Source organism: Neopelma chrysocephalum, unplaced genomic scaffold (assembly GCF_003984885.1).
Source record: "Neopelma chrysocephalum unplaced genomic scaffold, ASM398488v2 Primary Assembly neopelma1_71, whole genome shotgun sequence".
NCBI lineage: Eukaryota > Metazoa > Chordata > Aves > Passeriformes > Pipridae > Neopelma > Neopelma chrysocephalum.
This window is the reverse complement of record NW_020897731.1, coordinates 9,714,320-9,737,558: the sequence shown is the minus strand read 5'-3', so window position 1 is coordinate 9,737,558 and position 23,239 is coordinate 9,714,320. Positions and strand designations below refer to the sequence as shown.

General features: G+C 43.1%; 1 protein-coding gene across 1 annotated transcript; it reads left to right on the top strand.

Annotated features, from left to right (window-relative positions):
- The first annotated feature begins 3,631 nt into the window (after positions 1-3,631).
- On the top strand, positions 3,632-22,942 carry LGI2 (leucine rich repeat LGI family member 2). The gene is made up of 8 exons (XM_027686339.1): positions 3,632-3,810; positions 3,906-3,977; positions 6,874-6,945; positions 10,118-10,189; positions 10,702-10,773; positions 11,872-12,041; positions 16,678-16,842; positions 19,416-22,942. The coding sequence occupies exons 1-8, from the start codon at positions 3,632-3,634 to the stop codon at positions 20,231-20,233; spliced, it is 1,620 nt and encodes a 539-aa protein (XP_027542140.1). The 3' UTR covers positions 20,234-22,942.
- Positions 22,943-23,239: the final 297 nt, after the last annotated feature.

Sequence of the window (23,239 nt, the reverse complement as noted above, 5' to 3'; positions counted from 1 at the left end):
TTGGCATCTCTCGTATCTGTTCAGGTTTTTATATCATGTCCATTGACACACTGTCTAAGTGCTTCTTTGCTTGTGTTACCCATGTGAAATGCCATTTTATCTGTGGGTATTGGATAGCACAATCCTTCATATGCTGCTGACTGCATTTATTTGTGGCATGACTTGAATGAATGCACCTGCAAGTCTACATAAAAAATCACCTGAACCTATGAACTGGAATTTGAAGGAAAGCTACAAAACGCACATTTCAATGTTATTTCTCATTCTTTGATGCTCTATATCAACACCCTTTTTCTTCTCAAAAAAGAGAGAGGATTTCATTTTTATACAAGGCTACTGCATGGCCACAATAGGCATCACTTTTTAAAACAAGCAATTTTTTTAACGTTCTTCTAAGAACATTTACATGTGCTCATCTATACGCATATTTATATTTCTAACCCCCCAAACACCTGTTTTCTGTCATGTGAATTTTCCAAAACAATCACTCATTTTTAATATCAGCAAGACAGGACCGTCTGCTGCGTCCTGCTGGCGCTCCAGGCTCTCTCCTCAGCCTCTGATGAAGCCCTCACTCTTTGCACCTGCTCCTTCTTGCGCAGTACCCCAACCCTGCTACATCTGCCTTTCATTCCTCCTCCAACTCATGAGGAAGGCTCCTTGACACTTTCGAGTCCTCTGGAGAGGGTGGTCCGTGCCTGGCAGCCCCTCACTGAGAGCAGCATGGATGCTGCAGACTAAGCTGCACAGAACACCCCAGGTGGGGAGAGCAGGAGAGAATCATTCTTCCTCTTCCATGGGGAGATGGAGGTGATCATCCAATAAATTGCATTTAAATCAGTTAAATCAGAAAACACCTTGTCTGCAAAATTAATTGTGCGCAGTGCTAGCAGATAAATAGTTTTCCCTTTTGAAGTGCCCTGAGATTTTTGGATGTCTGCATGAAACACTTTAGCATGAGTGAAAATGGAAGAACTGAGTAGTGGAAGCGGGATCCCAAACTCTTTGAGGTGAAATAGCTGTGTATCTTTTAGAGAAGGTGCCTTACCTGCTGAAGTGGCATTTGTAGACATTTAAAACCTTGTAGCAATACTGAACCCTGGAACTGTGTTTCTGACAGCATGTTGAGAGTCACTTGCAAAGGGTGAATGCATAAAAGTCTTCTCAAAGTGGCATCCCTCGATGGCCACAGCAGTCACGCTTCATGGAGAATTGCCTTGTTCGGTTCATGTTAACATCGTGACTTCACTGAAGTTTTGGGAAATTATTGTTGGGCCTTTTCTATTTCATAGAATCATAGAATAATTCAAGTTGGAAGGAACCTATAGGGATCATCAAGTCTGATTCCCTGTTCCTCACAGGACTACCTAACACAAAACCATATGACTAATTCACATTCAGATGCTCCTCGAACTCTGTTAGGCTTGGAGCCATTACCACTTCCCTGGTGAGACTGTTTCTGTGACTGACCACCCTCTCAGTGAAGCACCTTTTCCTAATGGCCAACCTGAACTTCCCTTAATGCAGCTTCTTTCCATTTTCTTGCGTCTTATCACTGGACACCAGAAAGAGAAGATCAGCATCTGCCCCTTTGCTGACACCTTGAGGAAGTTGTAGATTGCAATGAGGTCACCCTTCAGGCTTCTCTAAGCTGAACAAACCCATGGACTGCAGCCATTCCTCATAAGTCTTGCCCTCAAGATCTTTCACCATCTTGATTGCCCTCCTCTAGACACAATCTAACAGCTTTATATCCTTTGAGCCCAACCCATCAGTCAGTTGCTTACTCAGTGTATTATGTACTTGTCTAGCTGTGTGCTGGATATTTTGTCCAGAATCATACTGTGAGAGACAGTATAAAAACTTTTTGATTTCTGGTAGTGTTCTTGTAATTTATTTTTTTTTCTGGCACTTACAGTGACCTCAGGATAAAGCACCAGTGACATAGTTGGAAGAGAATGACAGGAAAATCCAGCAGCATTCATGGTTCACAACAATTTCTGTCTGCTTGGCAATGAAATAAACATCCTTAGATTATTGTGGTTGTAGAATTAAGATGCAGATGTGGTGCATAATAGCTCCTGCAAAGAGGTGTATTACACAAATCATTAAAATCACTGAAAAGATAAAACAAGGCAAAGAAAATTGGGACTAACACTGACCTCAAGCAATTTCTCTGCTTTTTTTCTGCCTAATCAGGTGATAAATTAATTAACCCATTAATTCAGGTGTTGCTCATGCTTTCTAAATTTTTGCCTGCTGGAGGGATTGTGTATAAGTGGAGATGAAGAGATCTAGATCTGCTCAGCATGAAGAGAAGGAGTCTCTCTGCTATTTTCAATCACCTAACGGGAGGATTTGCTGGAGCTGTGTGGGCAGTGGTGAGGGGCAGCAGGCACAAGCTGCAACTGTGGAAATTGTCACGAGATTCTTGCAACTGGGCTGCGCAAACCTGTAGAATGGAGAAAGTTACTAGAGTTACAAAGAGTAATTCTTTGATGTTAAAACACAAGTAACTTGTACCACAAAGTTACAAGAGTAATTCTTTTACTGACATGAATGATGCGTCCAATTCAAATTAGGGTCCCCCAAATGTGGTTTTCCACACAGTTCTGAAACCTTTCGAGCATTCAGATACAACATGGTTCAATTAATCAGTACTTGACACACACATATTACCACAAAGCAAATGTAATTGTGTGGTGTCATCATCCATCTGCATCTTTCATGACCTGGACATCCCTGGAGTTAATCTTAGAACCACAGAATCACTAAAGCTGGAAAAGACCTCTAAGAGCATCAAGTCCAGTCATTAACCCAGCACTGCCAGGTCCACCGCTAAACCCTGTCCTTAAGCATCACACCAACACATTAGGCTGCACAGTGAAGTTACGGATGCCCCATCCCCGGAAGTGTTTAAGGCCAGGCTGGATGGAGCTCTGAGCCATCTGGTCTAGTGAAAGGTATCCCTGTCATTAGCAGGGGATTTGGAACTAGATGATATTTAAGGTCCCTTCCAACTCAGGCCATTCCATGATTTTATGATTCCATGATTCCATGATTTTTTGAACACATACAGGGAGTCCACCACTTTCCTGGGCAACCTGTTCCAACACCTGACCACCCTTTCAGTGAAGAAATTTTTCCTAATATCCAATCTTAACCTCCCCTGGTGCAACTTGAGGCCATTTCCTCTTGTCCTGTCACTTGGTAACTGGGAGAAGAGACTACACCCATCTCGGTACAACCTCCTTTCAGATAGTTGTAGAGAGAGATAAGTCCCTCCCGAGCCTCCTTTTTCCCAGGCTAAACACCCCCCCCCCCCCGGGTCCCTCAGCCGTTCCCCAGCAGGCTTGTGCTCAAAACCCTTCACCACCTTCGTTGCCCTCCTCTGGACACCCTCCAGCACCTCAGTGCTCTCCACCCCTATTTTTTGGGGTAGCATCACTCGACAACCACCAGCGGGGGGCCACCCTCGCTTTGCCGGGAGGCGGAGGGCGAAGGTGTCCCCGCCGCGCCTCGCCCCGCCCGCCGGGACCCCCCCTCCGCGTCCCGGCGCCGCAGCGGGGGCGGCGCCGCGCTGATGTCAGGGCGCGGGCGGGAGGCGGCGGGCGGGCAGCGGCCGTGCGGGATGGCGGTGCCGCTGCGGCTGCTGTCCGCGCTCTGCACCGCCGCGCTCGTCCTGCCGCCGCCCGCCGCCCCGCGCAGGGCCCCGCGCTGCGGGCCGCCCTGCAGCTGCTGGCGGGAGTCCGCGCTGTGCGTGGGGGCCGCGGGGGCGCCGCGCAGCCTGCCCGCCGGCCTGGGCTCCCTGTGAGTGCGGGGGTACGCGGGGCGCGGGAGGAGGAGGAGAGATGATGGAGGGGTGCGGGGCGGTCCCGCCTGATGGGTAGCATCTCTTTTTCCAGGAGCCTGGTCAACGGGACCTTCTCCGAAGTCAAGGACAGGATGTTTTCCCACCTGCCCTCCCTGCAGCTGCTGTAAGTATGGCACTGGAAAGGAGCACGGCCAAGTAGCACTTCGCCCGTTTCTCCTAGAGTCCCTTTAAGCATAGAGCCCCCTCGTTTCTCCTAGAGTCCCTTTAAGCATAGAGCCCCCCCGTTTCTCCTAAATAGAGTCCTTTTCCCTTGTAAAGAGGGAGGTAAGAGCAAAATCCCCAGCTTGTGCAGCCCCCCGATGTAGCCACCGTTTCATAACAGGGATGCATTTTCCGCTCATAAACTACTTTGTAAAATGTGTATTTAGCTACTGAAGTAGGGCAGAATGTTTTCTGATGCCCTAAGTTTCTCTTTTTTTAACTTCAGCTTCAATTAGTTTAGGGCTGAGTTTTCCTCTCTGGAGTCATGTGGCGGCTCTAACTCCTGCTCACTTTATGCCAGGGAGTCTGACAGTGGCTTTGGGATGTTGCAGGCACGATGGGGCAAGCAGGGGCTGCTGGGACACACTTCAGGGGGAAGCCTCTGTGTGTGAAGTGCTGGTGTTGTCTGCAGCATGACTCTGCTTCAGTATCCAATTTGGAGGGTGGACCCTCGGATGCCTTCTGACCCAGTGGTCCACTGTCCCAGGAGACAGTGGTCCTGCTCCCAGCACTCTGCAGCCTTCCCTTCTTCATGTCCTCGGGCAAGTCGCTTTGCAGTGCCCAGGCTGTAGTTAGGTGCGTGCCTGAAGCTCGAGGAGCTTACCCAAGCTTGCTTAATTTAGCTGTCCTGGGAGGCAGTAGCAGGGAAGGTACAGACACAGACTGCAGTACAACCCCCCTGGGGAGCCTGGGTACTCATTTCTCTGGTAGTCTGCGGTGAAGCCGAGCTGCAGCCTATGCCCTGCCTAGCCCAGTGTAGGCTGCCAGGAACACCTGGATACCAAGCAGACTCTATGCCTCCCCCTCCACCCCATAAGGACTGGCTTACCCCCCAGGCAAAGACACACTGCAAGGAAAAATTCAGCAAAAAGATCTGAAGCCTGCCAGAAACCTAGGCTGAGTGCTTTCCACAGAGTTAGATGTTAAAACTGGTCTTAGCAAGAGGTGCCTAAAGGCATCTGGTAGCATGATGGCCAGCCTCCTCTCCTTGGGCACCCCAACTCGTTTGACTCAAAGACCCATCTCACTACTAGAGGCAGAGGAAACTGTCACCTCCTTTATTGTGACATCAGTCCCAAACCCAAGGTTTTGTGAGATTTGGAGATCAGTACAGAGCCCTGAGCAGAGGGCAGGAGGACTTTGCCCATGGGTGAATGGGGGCAAACAAACAGCTGTGCCAGCTGGGAAAGAAAGGGAAGAATCCTAGGGTGGGTTAAGAGAAACTGTGGGTGGAAAATTAGAGATGGGGGAAATCTGGCTTCTTTTGGATGGTGGTATTAGGAAGAGGCAGGAAGAGCAGAAGAAAGTTGTCCCTTTTCCTTAGCTGTAGTAGATTTCCAGGAGGAGATGTTGGGGTGAGGGGAATGGTGGACAAAGGTCATTTGTTGAGGAAATCAGAAGTCACTTCACTTTATGCGGTAAGTCAGATGTGGCAGTGAGAGAGTTTTGTCACCATTGTGGCTGCCTTGGGCCCTGACAAATTCTGTCAGTTAGTGTAATTTGTGACTATTCCCTTAAACATGAGAAAAAATAATTATTAAATGGCAAAAGAGCTGCATGCATAATTGAGCACTTGGGCACCTCAGGACAATGTCTTCTGTGGCAGTAGTCATGGTAAAATAGTAACACCAGGATTTATTTTTGATGGCAGTCTGCATCTTTGTCAGATTTCTTTGGGATAATTTAAGGAGCATTTGTCTAGCATTAGCATACTATCCAAGGACCACAGGGAAAGTTTGCATTTCATGTTCATTAGTCTTCTAAATTAATTTTAGTGAAATGCCTAAAACCATACAGAAAGAGGATTAATAAGTTGCTCTAATAAAGCGATTAGTGCAGACATGTTCATTCATAGCAAAAAATTCTTAGATTTTCCAAAAATTATTTCATTTGAGTAGTGTTCATTTTTTATACCAAATAAGAAGTTTTGCTATTTTCTTGAAAGGAGATCACTTTCTGTGCCTTTGATCATCAACATTGGAAATAGTCCACTGTTGTACTTTGATACAGCAAGGAAGGAACTTTGCTGGCAAAGCCCCTGTAGCATCCTTCTCCCTGATTGCCTTGTCCTGGCTCAGGTGACAGCCACTCTGGTGCAGCTCTAATATGTTTTGCCCCTGAAGTTCACACAGGAGAAGGGCAAGGCAGTGCCTGGAGGAGGCAGCACCACTGCTCCTCCACACTACCTGTGAACACAGTGCTTTGCTTTATCAGGATAGCAGGACTCTCCATCTCTGGTTTGGGTATGTCTCTGTTTCCAGCTGACAAACTGGGTGCTGTCCTCCCACACTGCGGGCTGTACCCCATCTGCAGGTCAGGCTTGGAGCATCTCCCTGGGAGCACAGAATAAGTGAGCACTGACCCACTGCGACTGCATAGATGAGAGCTGGTGCTGGTGCTTCTGAGCTTATGATTGGTGCTGAGATGATCTTAAAAGTTGTCGTTGAGGCAGGAGGGGTGGTAAACAACTGGCGTCCACACTCAGCAGACCTTCCATCTCATAATGGCTTGTTCTGCTCAGGGGACCACAGAACTGAGGACCAGGTTGCATTTAGCCAAGGTCAGTGGCACAACAAGCATTTTCCTGGGGAGTAGTGGACATTGACTGCCATCACATAATGCCTTTGATTTTTTTTTTTTAATAGACCATTCCACAATATTTTATATGTGCTGCATTGGTGGGGCAATATGGGCTCAAGTCAGTAAGATTAGTTTGGTCATGGGCAATAAACACAGTGGGCATAATCCAGTGTGTCAGGTTTTAATGTGCTTTCCTAATGCCTGCTCTCCATTTTCAGCTTGCTGAACTCCAACTCCTTCACTATTATACGAGATGATGCCTTTGCTGGTCTCTTCCATCTAGAATACCTGTAAGTTTGGTACTTTATGTCCCCTATAAATAAAGATATTTTGATAAGTTGCCAAGGCTCCTGCTGTGGAGTCTTGGTCTTTACAGTGATTCCCAAGAGCAGGGGAGATGAAGGATTTATGTTTCACTCCTGTGCGAATGTTCTTTACGGTGCCTCACAATCTTTCAAAGGTTACAGTGCGTTGTTAAAAGATGCCATGAATGCAAGGTGTCTCTGTGCAATTACAGCACATCAAAAAGGCATTGTTAGCAAGAGCTTGTCTTGGCTTTCCAGAACAGTGTCATCACTGCCAAGGGGATTTGAACCTCAGACAAGAGGTGGGAAAGCCTATCCTGACCTGCAGGCAGCCTGAAGAGGAATTGCAGAGTATCTGTGTACTGCCCAGAGCAACCTTGATTACCATCCTCTTTCTCTTCCCCCAGCTTTCTTCTCCAACTTCACCTTTTTTCTGATATCCCATTTAATGCCCATTTATGTTTGTATAATAATTAATTATAAATACATAAACAGATAAATATATGTCATACAACATAAATTATTGTAATTGTTTATATTATTATTTAAATTTATTTGAATCTCCTTTGGTTTACATAGTTCACTTACATTTTTTACATTACTTTAATTTCCTACATTACTTTCATTTCCTGATCCTGATTTTTTGTTTATTTTTAGTTCTTTTAAATACTTTCTTTTAAAAAAAAGTATTTGCCCTGCTACAAAGTTGTCTTCCCTTTGAACTCCAAAGGACTGGCATTTCTCTGTGTTACTGGATATGAGCTGGTGTGTTTGAAACTATGAATACAACCTCAAAAAAATTTCTCTTTTCACCCACCTTTCCATTCTGAAAGGTAGCTGTGGAAAACATTTGTCCTTTTCTAAAGACAGACCGATGCTGATAAAACTGACTCTTGCTAAAGTCTTGCAGACAAATAGGTATTAAAGTTAGAAATATTCAGGGTTAATAGTCTGATACATGTGGAGCAGCCACCAATGGAATTTGCAGACCAAGAAATACAGGATAATGGCAAATGGTGTATGCTAAAATCCGTGATTCAGCTACATCTGGATTTTTCAGATAGGAAGTTATCTAAGTATTCTCTTTTCCTTGTGTCTATAGGAAAAAGAATTATTTATTGTATGTTTGTAAAAAGGAAGAATAACATTTTTATGTTGTATCATTAATTACTTACTTTCAAGCGCTGATGAACTTGTCCCTGCAGTCGTGGCCGTTGCACTGGTGACTGCAGCCAGATCCCTGTCCAAAAGAAACATCCTACTCTCCTCAGCTGGTCAAAGGGGAAGTCTCTGTCCCCAGTCACCAGCTGCAAGCCAGGGAGCAGGATGAAGATTGGTAAAGCCTTATAGTTTCAAATTACTTTAGCAGCTGAACAAGTGGTCTCGGGTACTGGTTGTGGTTGCCCTTCCAGCCAAGTCCATAGAGCTCTTCCTCTTCCTAGCAAATCTCCCCCACACCTTTTGGGAACTGGCTGTGAGTAGCCTTTCTCTGTGGTTCGTTTTTTTGGCCATGCAGCCAGGAAGACTACTACAGCTTCCATAACTCATGTGTCTTAGTTACCAGGGATCAGACTTTATGGAGAACAAGGAAACCTCACTGACAAACAAGAATGACAAGTGTCTTTGTGTACAAAGTCTCTGGATGAAGAGCAGCTGGGGAGCACCAGCTGTGTCCTGCTGCACTTGCAACACTGATGATGACATTCAATGCACCCTTAAACTAATTGACTCTGTGTACAGAGTCTGGGTAAAACAGGTCTGATAAAGATGGGAGCTTTGCTGGTGAACAGAGTGGTGTTCCCAGGGTAGCACCTCTTGGAGACCAGCTTTGGTGACTCACGAATCCGGCAAATTACTGAGCCCAAATTTGCATCATCTTGCTGCGCTGTTTGCAGTGAAGCCTGATGTATTTGCACGGACTGGTGAGCTGGCGCTGTGCAGGGATGCCAGGTGCCAGGGAGGGTGTCAGGAAGCAGCGTGGCTCTCTGCTCTGCAGACTGGATTCATGTCCCCAGACAGCCTTGTAATGGCTGACCCTCTTCTGACACTTTCTACCTAGACACAGCACCTTCTCATCCAGTCAGGGTCCCAGTCACTTTGTGAAGGATCTTGGCTACATCTAAACTGCAGAGCCAAGAGCACTTGCCATCTCCTGCATTCCCATCTTGACTGTCTCAAGAGGAGACCTTGTCTCATAGCATTTTTCCTGTAACTTCTCTGGAAGGCAAACAAGGATGCATAGGAGGAAGGGAGGCACTTTTATCTCATCAAACCTTTTATAAAGTCAGCATACAGTTGTCTTCATCCAGGTACAGCTGTACCAAGCAATATCTTGATGGCCACCTGGCTGCAATCGCTTTGCTGGGCTGATGGTGTATTTAGGGATGCGTCCTTAAGTGCTCAGGGGTCAAGTTGCTCAAATATCAGCTCTTTCTTTAAATGCTGACATGCAGTCAGGAGGAGCAGCGTGCTCCTGGAATCGATATGTGCCTGTCATTATTCCCCCAGCCCACGGGGCCGTGACTGGTGTGCAGCTGGGCATCCTGCAGAGGTGATGTCCCAGCTGGAGAGAGCTGAACTGCGGCAGCCGGAACAAAACCAAGGCAGTGGTCATGCCATTTATGCAGACATTGAATGTCTGCAGCTCCAGTCACAGCTGTGTGGGTGTGGAGGTGGCACTGTGCATGCAGCCACGGGAGCTCCCATCAGTGTTGGTCTGCAGCCTGAGCAGCCCTAGCACCTCTGTGCTGCCCCATGGTTTTAAAAGGTAGGTGATTTGTGAGGGGAAGGTAGGACTTTAGCTTCTAAAGCCCATCTCAGGAGCCCCTTCTCTGCAGGTCTCTTGCCTCACACAACACATCCCAAGAGGATTAACCAGGAGGAGTAATTTTTTTTGCCTTGTTCACTTTGTTCCTTTTCTGCTGGATGTTTTTTGTTATGTGTTGTCCCTTGTGCTGCCTGGTACTTACATCGTTCCTTGCAGTCTGCCCAAGGAAAGGGGATAAGGGAAAGTGAGCAGCTCCACTGAGACTTCCTACCTTTCAGTCTGAAGGAGCTGCCCAGGAACCTGCTGAGTTTGGCAACCATAGCTTAAAGCACTGGTGATGCTAATAACAATGTTAATTAAAGTATTTTAAAATACTTTTTCCCCCCCTAGATTCATTGAAGGAAACAAAATTGAAACCATTTCAAGAAATGCATTTCGTGGCCTTCGAGACCTGACTCACCTGTAAGTTGTTTAACACTTGATAGAGTAATTCCTACCTGAACTAAACTCCTCTGGGGGACTACTACACTGAAACCTTCTCTTCCCTCTGTGTGTCAGCTTCCTCCTTCTGTCAACAATGTGCCTTTCATAAATTAAGAACTGGCCTTAAAGCAGTTCCTGCTCAGGCAGCACTGCAGCATGTTGGGGTGGGGTGCAGCTGGTACCCCCAGTGCTGCACGGGTGCTAACATCGTGACTAACATTGCTGCTTCTTTTCAGCATGCTCACTGATTGCTCTGTGTGCTACATTTGCATTGCGGCAATAAAAAAGCTTTAAATACTTTACTTTTATGTGATCTTCGAGCAATTCCCATTCTTGAATGGGAATAATTAACACCTGTTCCTGGTAACTACTAACAATGACAGTGGCAGGACAGTATCAGATAATTAACAACCTGTAAGTGAGCTCAGACTTGGTAAGAGCCACCAGAAAAGATTTAGCAATGATACTAAGCTCTAACTTTCTTTTTCCAGTTCTTTGGCCAATAACCACCTCAAAGCTCTGCCAAAGGATGTCTTCAGTGATTTAGATTCTTTAATTGAACTGTAAGTAATGAGAATCTTTCTATTGAGTGCCTGCTTTTTTCACTCTGCTGTTCTGTGTTCTAGGTTTCTGGGGGTGTGGTGCTGTATCTGGTAACTACACAGAAGAAAAGAAAGTGTATTTTTTTGTTCTACCTTTTTTCATTGCATAATTATTTACTTGATAGACTCCTGTAAAGTAACTCCTTTTTCTTATATCAATGTTGCTCCTCACGATGCTGTATATAGCTTGTGTCATTGTACTTCCTTCTGATATTTCATGTAAATTGTTTTTTAAGGAAAGGGAGACAATGAATTTTAAAACTACAGTTTCTCTGAACAGTTTTCCCTGTTAATATTGCATGCATTCCCTGAGATTATTTTAGTAAAAAGCATTAATTAAAAAAAAAAAGCTGTTTTTCCTTGGGTTTGTGCAGTTGTAGCACGTTGCTAATATACTGTCAGCGTTTCCTTGTATAACAGAGCTGCTAGTCGGCTTCCCCTGTTTTTGGCCTGGCTTTCCCAAACAGCAAAGTATAATTGTAAGCCACAAAATTTGCCAAGGGATCAAAGAACAAGTACAGTGTTGAAATTGCACATACATTAGTAGAGGGAGGTTAAATTGACTCTACATCAGTAGCGACTTAAACAATACAAGCCTTACATCTGCATTTTAATGTAACTCAGAAATGGTGCCAGCAAGGCCACTCAGTCAACAAGCAGTACTGGAACAGCTTAGTGAAGGAATAGGATTTATCCATGTCAGTGGTAGGTGGTGTGAAGGAGGCTTGCACCAGACAGCCTGACTATCAGGATTCTTTTACATTACAGTCCTAATCCTATAGAAATTTACCAAAAATTAACTTTACACATGAATCACAGTGTTCTATTACTATGATTATAAGTGAGAGTAGACTGTAGCAATTTTTCAAAAAAACTCAGTGAAGAAGAGCCCGTATTAAGAGTCCAAATAAAACTTAAGAAACTTCCCTGTTCTCAGTTCAGAACAATTCAAGGATACTCAGATATTTTGAAATTCAGCATGTCAAGGTGATAACAGTTCTGTAGTACTCATATTGCTATCAACCTTTTCAAATATGTTTATTTCTGTGTGTTTTTTAGAGATTTAAGGGGAAATAAATTTGAGTGTGACTGCAAAGCCAAGTGGTTGTTTTTATGGTTAAAGATGACAAATTCCACTGTTTCTGATGTCCTGTGTATTGGTCCAGCAGAATATCAGGATAAGAAGTTAAATGATGTGACAAGTTTTGATTATGAATGCATCACTACAGGTATTCAGAATGTATATTTCTAAGCACACTACAAATGGTTAAATATCAGACATTTAGACTATACCCTTTCGTTCTGTGAGCATGACCTGGGGGGAGGAAAGGGTTACATACAAAGTACATCCAAGTATTAGAACAAGTATAAAATGGGAAAATTACATTTCAAAGCCGAAGTAAGTACTGAGTTTTTATTTGGATTAAGTGATAATGGGAAAAGAGCTCTGACAATTTGTATTCCAAAAGACTTGATTATGACTCACTTTGTGACTTAATCTTCATCACAGAATGCTTTCTATTATCTGGAATAAAGCCATATAGTTATGGCAGATGAGCTTCACAAAATCTCTGTATTTCACAGAAAGCAATAAAAATAAGTTCAAAAATGTGGCTATATCTGTTATATTTATATAATAAGCCACGACTTACTAGCATCAAATGTGGTGGCAATAGTGCCAGCAGTTCTTCATGGAACTCCATTAAGTTGGAGAGAAATGTCCAATAATACTCTGACTACTGTCTGTTTAGGATCTTCATTTTTTTTAGGTAATGTAAAGCATGCTGAAGGAAGTGAGGAGAAAGTTGCATGCGATTATGCTTATATTTTATGACCAAATAGCTGCAATTACCTATCTTTAAATGTAGTCACATCATATAACTGAAAATATCAGCTGCAAGTATTGTTTTTCATCTTTTATGTATAGAATGTCAGCACTCTGCCTTTTTTCTACACAGTAATATCAGAGATGTTCGAGTTCTCATCTGTCATCGAGTCAGTCATCATTATTAAAAGATAACAGAAAAGTTGATTACTAGTAATGTGAAACGAAGTTTCAGGAAAAGGTATGAAAGGTAATTCCATGGCAATATGTGAAGGAAAAGAGAATGAACTCAGAATTCAAAATTATGACAGAAGAGCAGCAGAGGTAAAGTGCAATAATCTGCTGCATATAAGGATGTCAAGCACAGGAGAGCAATGAAGCTTAGAATGGTACCACAGTTACATTCCCATGTCTGCCAAATCACTGAGAGGCAACAGTACAAAGTAAAAGCAGACTTTATTTCATTGCAATCTGGTTTAAAAGCACTAACAATGTGTGAGAACAAGCCATACTGATCCTCAGACCTATACTGACCTACCTGCCCTCTTTCACCTTTTCATACCTAGAAACTAAGAAGTTGTTATAGGCAAAATTCACCCTTAACATTTGTCACTTTGTGTGCTCTAAGGGAAATTACACCAAGCACAAATCTAATTTCATGTGCTGTAGAGTTTTTGGGGACTGAAAGTGGTCTATGGGGCTAGGATTGCCCAGCTGAATATTTGTTCAAATGCCAATGGAGAAGTGCTTCCACAGCACAGCACAGAGCTGTCACACACTGTTGTGTATGACCCTTGTGGTCTGCAATATCAAGCCACTGCTGCTTTTTCCTTCTCTGCCATTGCCTCCCCCAGCTCCAAAGGGAGTGTAAATATGCCCATATTCAGTGCTTGAGGATTGATTAGTCAGAGGCTCAGGCTTATACCATATTCTGAAGTAAAGCAACATACGCTGTAGGTGTATTTTTCTTTCCCAGTCAGTGACAGGAAGGGCTCTACAAACCTCTTTCATTTGTGTTAGACTTTAGTATAGTGTTTCCCTCCTTTGCCAGGTGGGATCAGACTTTCCATCATTTCTGGTCTCCAGTACTCTGTGTCAAGTAAGACTGGATGTAGGATGTGGTAACAAAGCAGTTTGCTTGATAAATTGTGCATCTTGTCAGCTCAGTCAGTTCATTGCATCAGCTGAACTGCTACAATGGTAACAGGAGGAGAGATGAAAAGAGGTGCTGCCAAATTTAAACAGAAAGAAAGACAAAGAACAAAATGGTCCTATTGCTTCTTCACAGAGAAAGTGATTCAGTGTTGGTGATCTGCACTTTTAACTCTTTTTGTGATAACATCTGTCTTTTTCATTTCTCAGTGCTTGCATCATGGAAGCAGGTTAAGCCATTTCACTTCGTTTCTTGTCTTTCTCCCACAACAGTGTGTTAGGGGGCTGTGCTGTGGCTGTAAGCACCACTTTGCCCAGACCTGCAGGCAGGGATCATCTCACTGAGCTTTGGAAGCTTGTTTTCCCCTTTCTTTAACTAGCTGGGACTGCCTTCTGGAGGTGGTCCTGTCTTTCCCCACTGGCTGGAAGGGAGGTAGGTTGCAAATTAATAGGTACCTGCTCCATAACTGCTCCTGTGCTGGAAATCTCCTGTGATGGGAGAATGGAAGGGATAGTTAATGCTCCCTGCTGGCACACCCAGGTCGTGGGTAGCCTCACCTGGAGTAAAAGTTTCCACTGCAGGGAAGGAGGGATGTGAGGAGAGTGTGACCAATTCACAGGATGCAGTTTAGAAGCTGCTGCCCAAACATATCATCACTCACACTTTTCCTTAGTGTCCTCCAGCGTCCTACCTGCATTCTCTCCTCTGCCAGCATCCGTGCTCCTGTGTGCTGGGATCAGCCAGAGCAGGGTCTGCTGGAAGAGAAATCAACCCAATAAAAGTGTTGGGTCCCTCATCCATGAACTCCTCATGCCAGTTCAACTGCAGAGGGAGCAGAGGCAGAGTGAGTGACTGGAGGACAGGGGAGCCACCCCAGCCTCAACCAGCAAAAACCAGCTTGAAAATCAGGTCTTGAGACAGGGAGAGCAAAACTGTGTATGGAGTGGGAAAGAGGGACTACAGCACACAGGGAAAGCGGGGGCTGCATCCTCTTCCCTCTCCCATGCAGGGGATCCAGCTTAAAAGAGAAAAATGTTGGAAAAGAGCCCTCTCAATCCTGTATTTACTGTACTAGCTCTGTCTAGCACTAAAGCAGGGCATGTAGAACTAAAGCAAGCCCCCAAAGCCTAAATTTTTGGCAAGCCTGATGTGGCAGCATCTTTTTACTGTGTAACCCTGTTCTACATTAGAGTCTGGTATTTCCAGAAGGTCCTAAAAATAGTGGTTTTTACTGATTATAACTGATTTTGCTAGCTGTTTTTATGTACAGATTGGTTTGTTTCAATTCACAGAGTTCTCCAAAGTGTTTCACAGACTTCAATACATGTCTTTTTCAGGATTAGTTTTTTATTGTTTTTTTTTCTCAAGAATTAAATTTTTTTTATTTTCTGTGACTCTATCTGCTATTGTTCCATCCTTTATCTATCTTTCGTGATTGGTCAGTTAATTTTACTTTCTACATACTTTGGTGTCAGTTTTCTCCAGTCCTTTTAGTTTCTCAGTGGGAATGAAGATAACTTTCCTGTTTGCCTAACAGCATTTATGAACCAAGCCCAAGCTCTATTTATAACAGTCCCTCGAAGAATGAGGACTGTCATTTCTTTTGCAGCTGTAGAATCTGCTCTGTTTGTTTAATGGTAGTCATCTATCTTTATTCTCCAGAAGTGTAACTCCTCAAGGGCAAGGCTTTCAAGCATGCAGAAACAGAGGGTTCTTCATTCAGAAGCAATTATTTCATAATGCACCAAAATAAGGGACTCGAGTGAGGACTTAATTACCATTTCACCAAAATCCCTGGATGCTCAGGCCCTTCCAGCATAGGAGTGTGTGATGAAGGCATGTAGCAAATAGAGCTTAAAACAGAGTAGTGTGTGGTTCTGCAGAGAAATGCCATCATAGCAGAAGATGCCTTTCTTTTTCTGTGTGTCTCTGTGCATACATTACTTCAACACAGGCATCTTGCCCCATTCTGGTCCCAAGTGCTGGCTTTTCTTTGCCAGGTCTGCTATACCATGCGTTTTTTCCTAATGATAATGACGTTGCCCAGCTGTCAGGTCAAAGATCAAATTCAGACCCCAGTCTCCTTGCTTTGCCCCAGATTGGCTCTGTGCTGACTGCTGACTTACACCAGGGTGACTTTTACAGTTAAATCTACAAAGGCATTTAGGTTTTGAGGAAAAAAAAAAACCTTCAGTATTGGAGTTACACTCCTAATTTTTACAGGTTACTCCAATTCCTCAGTCTAGGATAAGTTTTCCACTGGATAGTAATTCTCAGGTTGGTTGTATTTTATGCCTAAACTACATTACAATGCCCCATAAAACATTGTGTTAACTGAGTTTTTGATTACACCACTTTGTCTATGGTCTAGATGAAATGGGGTTATCCCCAGACAAACTTCAGATATCATTTCACTTTCTGTCTGGTTTAGCATATCACAAATTGCTAGTGATTAAATTTGCATGACTTAAGAAGTTATTGGACTTCAGCTGGTAGTTCTCATCTCTCAGCATCAAAGTGATTCTGGCAAGGCCATTTCACTTGATGGGAAAGCCACTTCCAGCTGTAGGAAAAGAGACTTTTCTCTGGATATCCTGATTGCATTGATAGTAGCCAGCCTAGCGGGAAAATCTGATTTCTATCACTATGTACCTGTTTGATCTCCTTGGCAGCTATATTTTCCTAGGACGGTTTATGATACCTAAAGCAGGAGACACTTTCCCCTGTTGCTGCATGCCTAACGTAAGCATTGACACTTCTATGCTAGTGTTATACAAAATCCAGAGTATTTCACTCATTTTTCAGTGTAAATCATTATAATCAGCTACCACTTACTCTGTGTCTCCAGCAAGGATGTAACCTAACTGTTGTAAATGTATATTTCTAGATTTTGTTGTTCATCAGATTTTGCCCTACCAGTCCGTTTCAGTGGATACGTTCAACTCAAAGAATGATGTGTTTGTAGCCATTGCACAGCCCAGCATGGAGAACTGCATGGTGCTGGAGTGGGATCACATTGAAATGAATTTCAGGAGTTACGACAATATCACAGGTATATGAACACTGGAATTCCAGTCATTGATGAACTGTTGGCATTTCACAAGGATGAGATTCATAGATGGGACCAGTTTATTAGGTTTTGTCCTGAATCCCTGTTGAATTTGGCCAATCAAAGTGTGTGATGTCTCGATATGAGTGACCCCACGGAGTAGTGCATCTTGTTAATACATGTACATTTAACTTCACTGTAGCACACAAACTGGGCTTTTTTTGTCTATCTTGTAAATTGTTCTGAAGGCACAAACACTTGCTGTGAATGTCACACCATGGCCCAGCTTAGCACTCACTGTCTCAATCACACAGCAAGTCAAAGTAGAAGTTGAAGGAGCACTCACTCTTGCCAAAGTGCCTGTAAAACAGAATATAAAAATACTCTATTGCATGTAGAAGAAAATAGGTCTGAAGGATGCTTTTAGGGTGGGTTGGCCAGGAACCCAGCTGAAGAGGCCATAGAAATATTTCAACCGTGGTTGTTACCCGAAGAGATGTGCTGTAAAGCTTCCATGTTTACTTTCAATTTACAAACATGCTCAATTAGCATCCTGGACAGACTACTGATCAAACAAAAACTCATGTGAATGCCAGGTGATGTTCTAAAGCTGATTTTCTAACAACTGTTCTGTCCCTAACCAATACTCATTGTGCTCAGTCACACCATGACAGCAGGGACAGAGTCTTTAGAGCTGTTATCTGCTGCCTGATTTCCCAGCTGCTTCAAGCTAGTGGTTCTGAAGACTTGGGAGTTAAATTTATCATGGAGCATCCTTCCCTCCTGTTCCTTGTTATGTGTGATAGATTATTTTTTACCTTACATTTTGGGAAACAAGGGGTATGCTGTGTCCTTATCTGGTATTGAATTCTACAAAGGCAACAAGCACTTACCTCCTCAGATCAGCTGTGAGTGTCACTAACAAAAGTTTTCAAGATGCTACCCCTCTGCCAGGAAATGTTGGAAATGAAAAATGTTGCACTTTTGGGTTTCATTGTGTTTTGGTAGATTAGGGTGAAATACGTACCAGTGGATGTAAATTGAGAAGTCAACAGCCCAGAGAGAGGTAGCTGAGCCTAGAAAAACTCTGGAATTGAGCTTGAGAGTTTGAGTCATTTGCAAAGACAGCTGCCGTCCAGGCGTATTTCACCTTCCTGTGAATTACTTGATCAGGAGACATTTCTGCCAGGGACTTGAGTCCTAGCTCCACACTCAGAGTGTGTGCCCAGGCTTGTTTTTCAAACAACCATCCCGTGTTCCTGGAAGGCCTGAGCTCTGAAATGTACGTGAGCAAGAGATTTTTGCCAGGGGACACAGGCCCATGAGGAGCCTCTTGCAGAGCCTGAAGTGTTTGTAGAGCTCTGGAGCCAGCTATGTGCTCCACAGGGAATTCCATTACTATCTGTATGCTTGGCATTCGGATATCTAAATTTAGCCCTTTACAACATGGGCTTATGGAGCTGAGCTAGTTGTCAAGGTTGCCTTTATAGCGAACATGCAGAGAAAGACATTGCTGTCCTCTGCAAGAGGAGACAGGAGACAGCTGAAAGCTCTTCTAGAGTTAATTTTGACTGAGGTAGACCAGAAGGAGCGTGGATGATCAGCTCAAGCATTCACGCCTGCACCGCAGATACCTTGTGGTATTTGAGATGAAGGGACTCACAGCGCTCCCATGGTGAGTGGGTGGCTGGTCATTCCAGGCCAGCTGTGAAAGCCATAGGTAGGGGCACAGCAGAGGAATCAGGGCAAGTCTCCTGTTGTGACTGACCAGGCAAACATCAGGAACTTGAGCAGCTACAGTTCTACTTAAACTGTGTGCTTCAGAGAGGAATTCCTCCCTTCTTCCAACAAAATCTGCCATAATAGTCTGGTTGTTACTTTTTTTTGATGCGGTTCTTGTATAGTGTAACTTGACATTCTCAAAACAGACCATAACCTGATCTGATCTAACCTGGCAACTGCAATATTCCTAAATATTTCTAGTTTAACATAATCTCAGGAATACCTAACAGAAACAACAGAGTTAGATTTATCTTTTTCATCCTGCTGTCAGATGATATACCCACAAGATGCATCAATATTTCTATTTACAGTAGGAAAAAAGCTGACTCCAACTCTTCTGGAGCAAGAAAAATATGTGATATTTCATTCTTCTAGTTAAGCTGCAAAGACAGACATTCCAAGAATAAGAGAATTTTGGATTTCTGATCAGCAGCAAAACAACTCTTTGTTATTTTGACATAATAAAATTTATCTTAAATAGTTATTTTGGATATTAGGGGCTATGTGTTTGAACAAACAGAGAAATAAAAAGTATTGTGGATAAAAAGGAATTAGCACTTTACGATATATAATACTTGCATACCTTGCAGGGTGTGACATTTGAAGTCATCTCTCCAGTTACTGGGAAGAAAAATGCACAAAAAGAAACTGTGATGGCATATAACAGAAGACCAAATTATGAGATGGTGAAAGTTTAAAAAAGGGGACGGGTGATTTGATAATCTCTCTGTGGCTTAAAGGGTGCTTTGTACTGTGATAATATACATGCCTTTTTTTTTTCCTTTGGTCAATAGGTCAGTCTATAGTGGGATGTAAAGCCATTCTTGTTGGCGACCAAGTCTTTGTGGTGGTGGCACAGCTCTTTGGTGGCTCACACATTTACAAGTATGATGAAAGCTGGACAAAATTTGTCAAATTCCAGGATATTGAAGTGTCTCAAATTTCCAAGCCAAATGATATAGAGCTCTTTGAGATAGACAGTGAAATGTTTTTTGTCATAGCAGATAGCTCTAAAGCAGGTTTGTCAACAGTGTACAAGTGGAATAACAAAGGATTTTATTCATATCAGTCCCTTCATGAGTGGTTCAGGGACACTGATGCTGAGTTTCTCGATATAGATGGGAAATCACATTTAATCCTGTCGAGCCGTGCCCAGGTTCCCATTATACTCCAGTGGAACAAAGTCTCCAAAAAGTTTGTCCCACACAGTGAAATCCCCAACATGGAAGATGTCCTGGCTGTGAAGAGTTTCAGGATGCAAGATAACCTATACATCACACTCACAAGATTCATTGGTGACTCCAGAGTTATGAAATGGAATAGCAAACAGTTTGTGGAGATACAGGCTCTTCCATCCCGAGGAGCCATGACACTGCAGCCTTTCTCCTTCAAGAACAATTACTACTTAGCCTTGGGAAGTGACTATACCTTCTCCCAGATTTACCAGTGGGATGGTGAAAAGAAGATATTCAGATTATTTAAAGAAATCTATGTGCAAGCACCACGATCTTTCACAGCTGTGTCAACAGATCGAAGAGATTTTTTCTTTGCCTCTAGTTTTAAAGGAAACACTCAAATATTTGAACATATCACCATTGACTTGAGTTCATGAAAAGCTGCTAGAGTGAAATTTATGTAGAATGACATTTATACACAAAATAAACAAAAAGAGACCTTTCCAAAATCAGGGTGCACCTAAGGAGTATGATGACATTTTCTGAACTTTTCAAACTTGCATATTAATCAGGGACTGCCTTTACTTGGTTACTGCATGACATGTCCATTTTATCCTTTTTCCAAGACATTTTGCAATCTGCACTCATTCAAAGAGCAGTGCAGTGCATTAGGATTAATGTTGACATCTAAGAGAATGATCTAAATTTTATTCAGAAAACTACCTTGAATTGAACATCTCCTAAAAGAAAGTGAAGAGTAAGCCATACAAAGCATAGAAATTATCTTGACTCCTAAACTAACATGTCAGTAATGATTTTAATACTAGAGCCAGTTCTTCATAGTTATTGATGAATTGTGAAAACAAACAGGAACATTCCAGAATACATTTTATTTTGGTTTCTTGAGGTCTGTCTTTGTGGTTCATAGTAAATCTGAGGCATCATTTTAATTCATTGTAGACTGAAGATTAAGTAAAAATCGATTGCCATTTTTCTTCTGTTATTTCAGCATTAAAATGTAGCTCATGAACAAGTTGTCCAGCCCACAATAACAGGGTAGCCAGGAAAAGAAGAGTGTGTCACTTTCAGACTACAAGGTCTTAACAAGTTAATATAGACAGAAAATACCAGAGGTCTGCATGATGCCATGAACGAATCCACTCTCTGTTTTAATAGGTATTCCAGAAATCCATCCTAATTCATTTTGCCCTAATTTATACTTTTCCTGATGATCCCAATAGATTCTGGGTGTTTTAACATGTTATTCTGTTGTGACCTCTCATTCCAGAAGGCAAACCTTAAGCTTAGCCTGAAACACATATCTACATTTATGCACTCCATGTTGTAGTTCATCTGTGCGCAATGAAATGATTTATTCTCTAGTGTTCTCCCCCCCAGCACAGCTCACAAGCAATAAATTCAGGTGTGGGTCATCACAATCTGTATTTGGGGAATTCTCCTTCTGTCTCAACTCTAACTGTGGCTTCAGTATCACCAAGTCATTTGAAACCAAGGCAGTTGGAGCTGTTTCAGGCTAGAGCTGACCCTGCCTCCGAGAAGGATTTCCACTTGGTGGGTCCAGATTTTTGCCAGATTGCCAGTTCATTGAAGGTTAAACAGGAGGATGTGGACAGACTGTGCTTCTTTAGTGTTTTGGGTGGTTGCAGACCAAGGCATTCAATCATCCTAAATAGGGGCAGTCCTGGCACACAGAGTCTCTCTCAGGATAACGGAAGGGGCTGTTGTCCTGGAAAGGCCCTTCACCATCCTGGTCCAACAAAATTGTGTATTGGAGCTCTTGTTCATTCAATTACACAATATGTTTCTTTAAGTTTTCATACCAATTAGCATTCTCAGTTGTTTCATTGTGTCTTGCTGCTGCACTGCTGCCCTGGATAATAGGGAGGCTTTGCATAAAGCAGGTAGAGAAAAAGAAACTGTCCTTCATTCCTTCACACTCAGGACTATTTCAGTGTCACTCTGCTGAATGAGCTTCACATTTTTCCCCTGGACATGTGAAACATGGCCTATTATCACAAATAGAGATGTTCTCATAGGCTTTCTGATATCCAAGGTGTGAAATATGCTGCAGAAGGGGATTATGTATAAGGGCTCCCGTGAGGAGTCATAACCTACAAGTGACCTGGCATATTACAGTCCTCCCCAACTTTTGCCTCTCTGCTATGAAATAAAGTTATTAGTGGCCTGTCAGAGACATAACTCATTCTGTTTCTAAATTACCTGCTATTCTTTTTTCCTACAGAGGTGCTCAACCTGGTTTTGTTTTTAACTACACTGGCACCCTAGCCCATCCAGCCCTCTGAAGTATTGAACACTGCCCTCCAAATCCCAATGCAGTGTCAGTCCCAGTGGTTCAATCAGACCAGTAGATGCAAACAAACCATTTGCAGTATGTTTTAGCAATACTTCTCCTAGGATTAAGAAACAAAACAAAAAGATTCCCTGCCAGGGAATGCAACTTCTTACCATGTTACCAGTGGATATGGCTGGCAAGCAGTGTTTATTTAACCTGTGTTGTGGGAAAGCATTTTGTGTTGCTTTTCTATTGAGCATGCAAGTTTAAATAGAGTTAGATATTCTGACAAGGGGGGCATTTCTCAGTGCACCAGCACTTACTTTTAGGGCTCACTATGAGTACCAGTCACTCAGCAAGGGGCATCAGTCAGAGCGGAAGGCTAGTTTAGAGAAATTGGATCCTGGCATTTTTAACTTGAAGGGAAGCAAGAGGAGGTGGAAGAGGGCTTGTGTATTGAATACCAGGAGATTGTACTCTTTCAAGAGCCAAGGGGATTTTGAGACTTGGCTATCAAGTTGAATTAAATTAAAATGGTCTCTGCAGAGACTGGCTTAATAAAGAGGATAAAGTGATCCACAGGAGTCTAGCTCATTCACACGGGACCAGGAGAAGAGAGTGAGGGAAATGAATTCTGCTGGCAGGCTGCCGCTTCTGCTGAGTAGCTCTGTTGGTTGGTCAGAAAGCCCAGCTCAGCATCCCTCACGGCCCCAGGAGGAGCCTGGAGTTAGACACTGGCCTGCCTGCTCTGCTGAGTTCGTGCACAGGAGGTCAAAGAAGCTAAGAGGGAGGACAAAAAGCACCAGTTGATAAAGAAAAGGTTACAGTACTTTTCACAGGATAAAACAAAGGCAGGATCTCACAAAGAGCCTTGGTCTGCTCTTCCTGCTCCCAAGGAAAAGCTGCAGGATGCAGCCATAACAACAGAAATCACTAATCATCAAAAATACTTTCTGCCTTTCCAAATGCAACAGCGGGATTGTCTCCATGGCCTATATTCTATAATAGAAATTATTTTGAATAGTAAATAAAATATGCATATCCATAATTCATTGCAACTGTTAGACCATCAAGACAGTGAGAAAAGAAAACAGAACATGCCAACTGACAATTTTTAATATATTCTAAG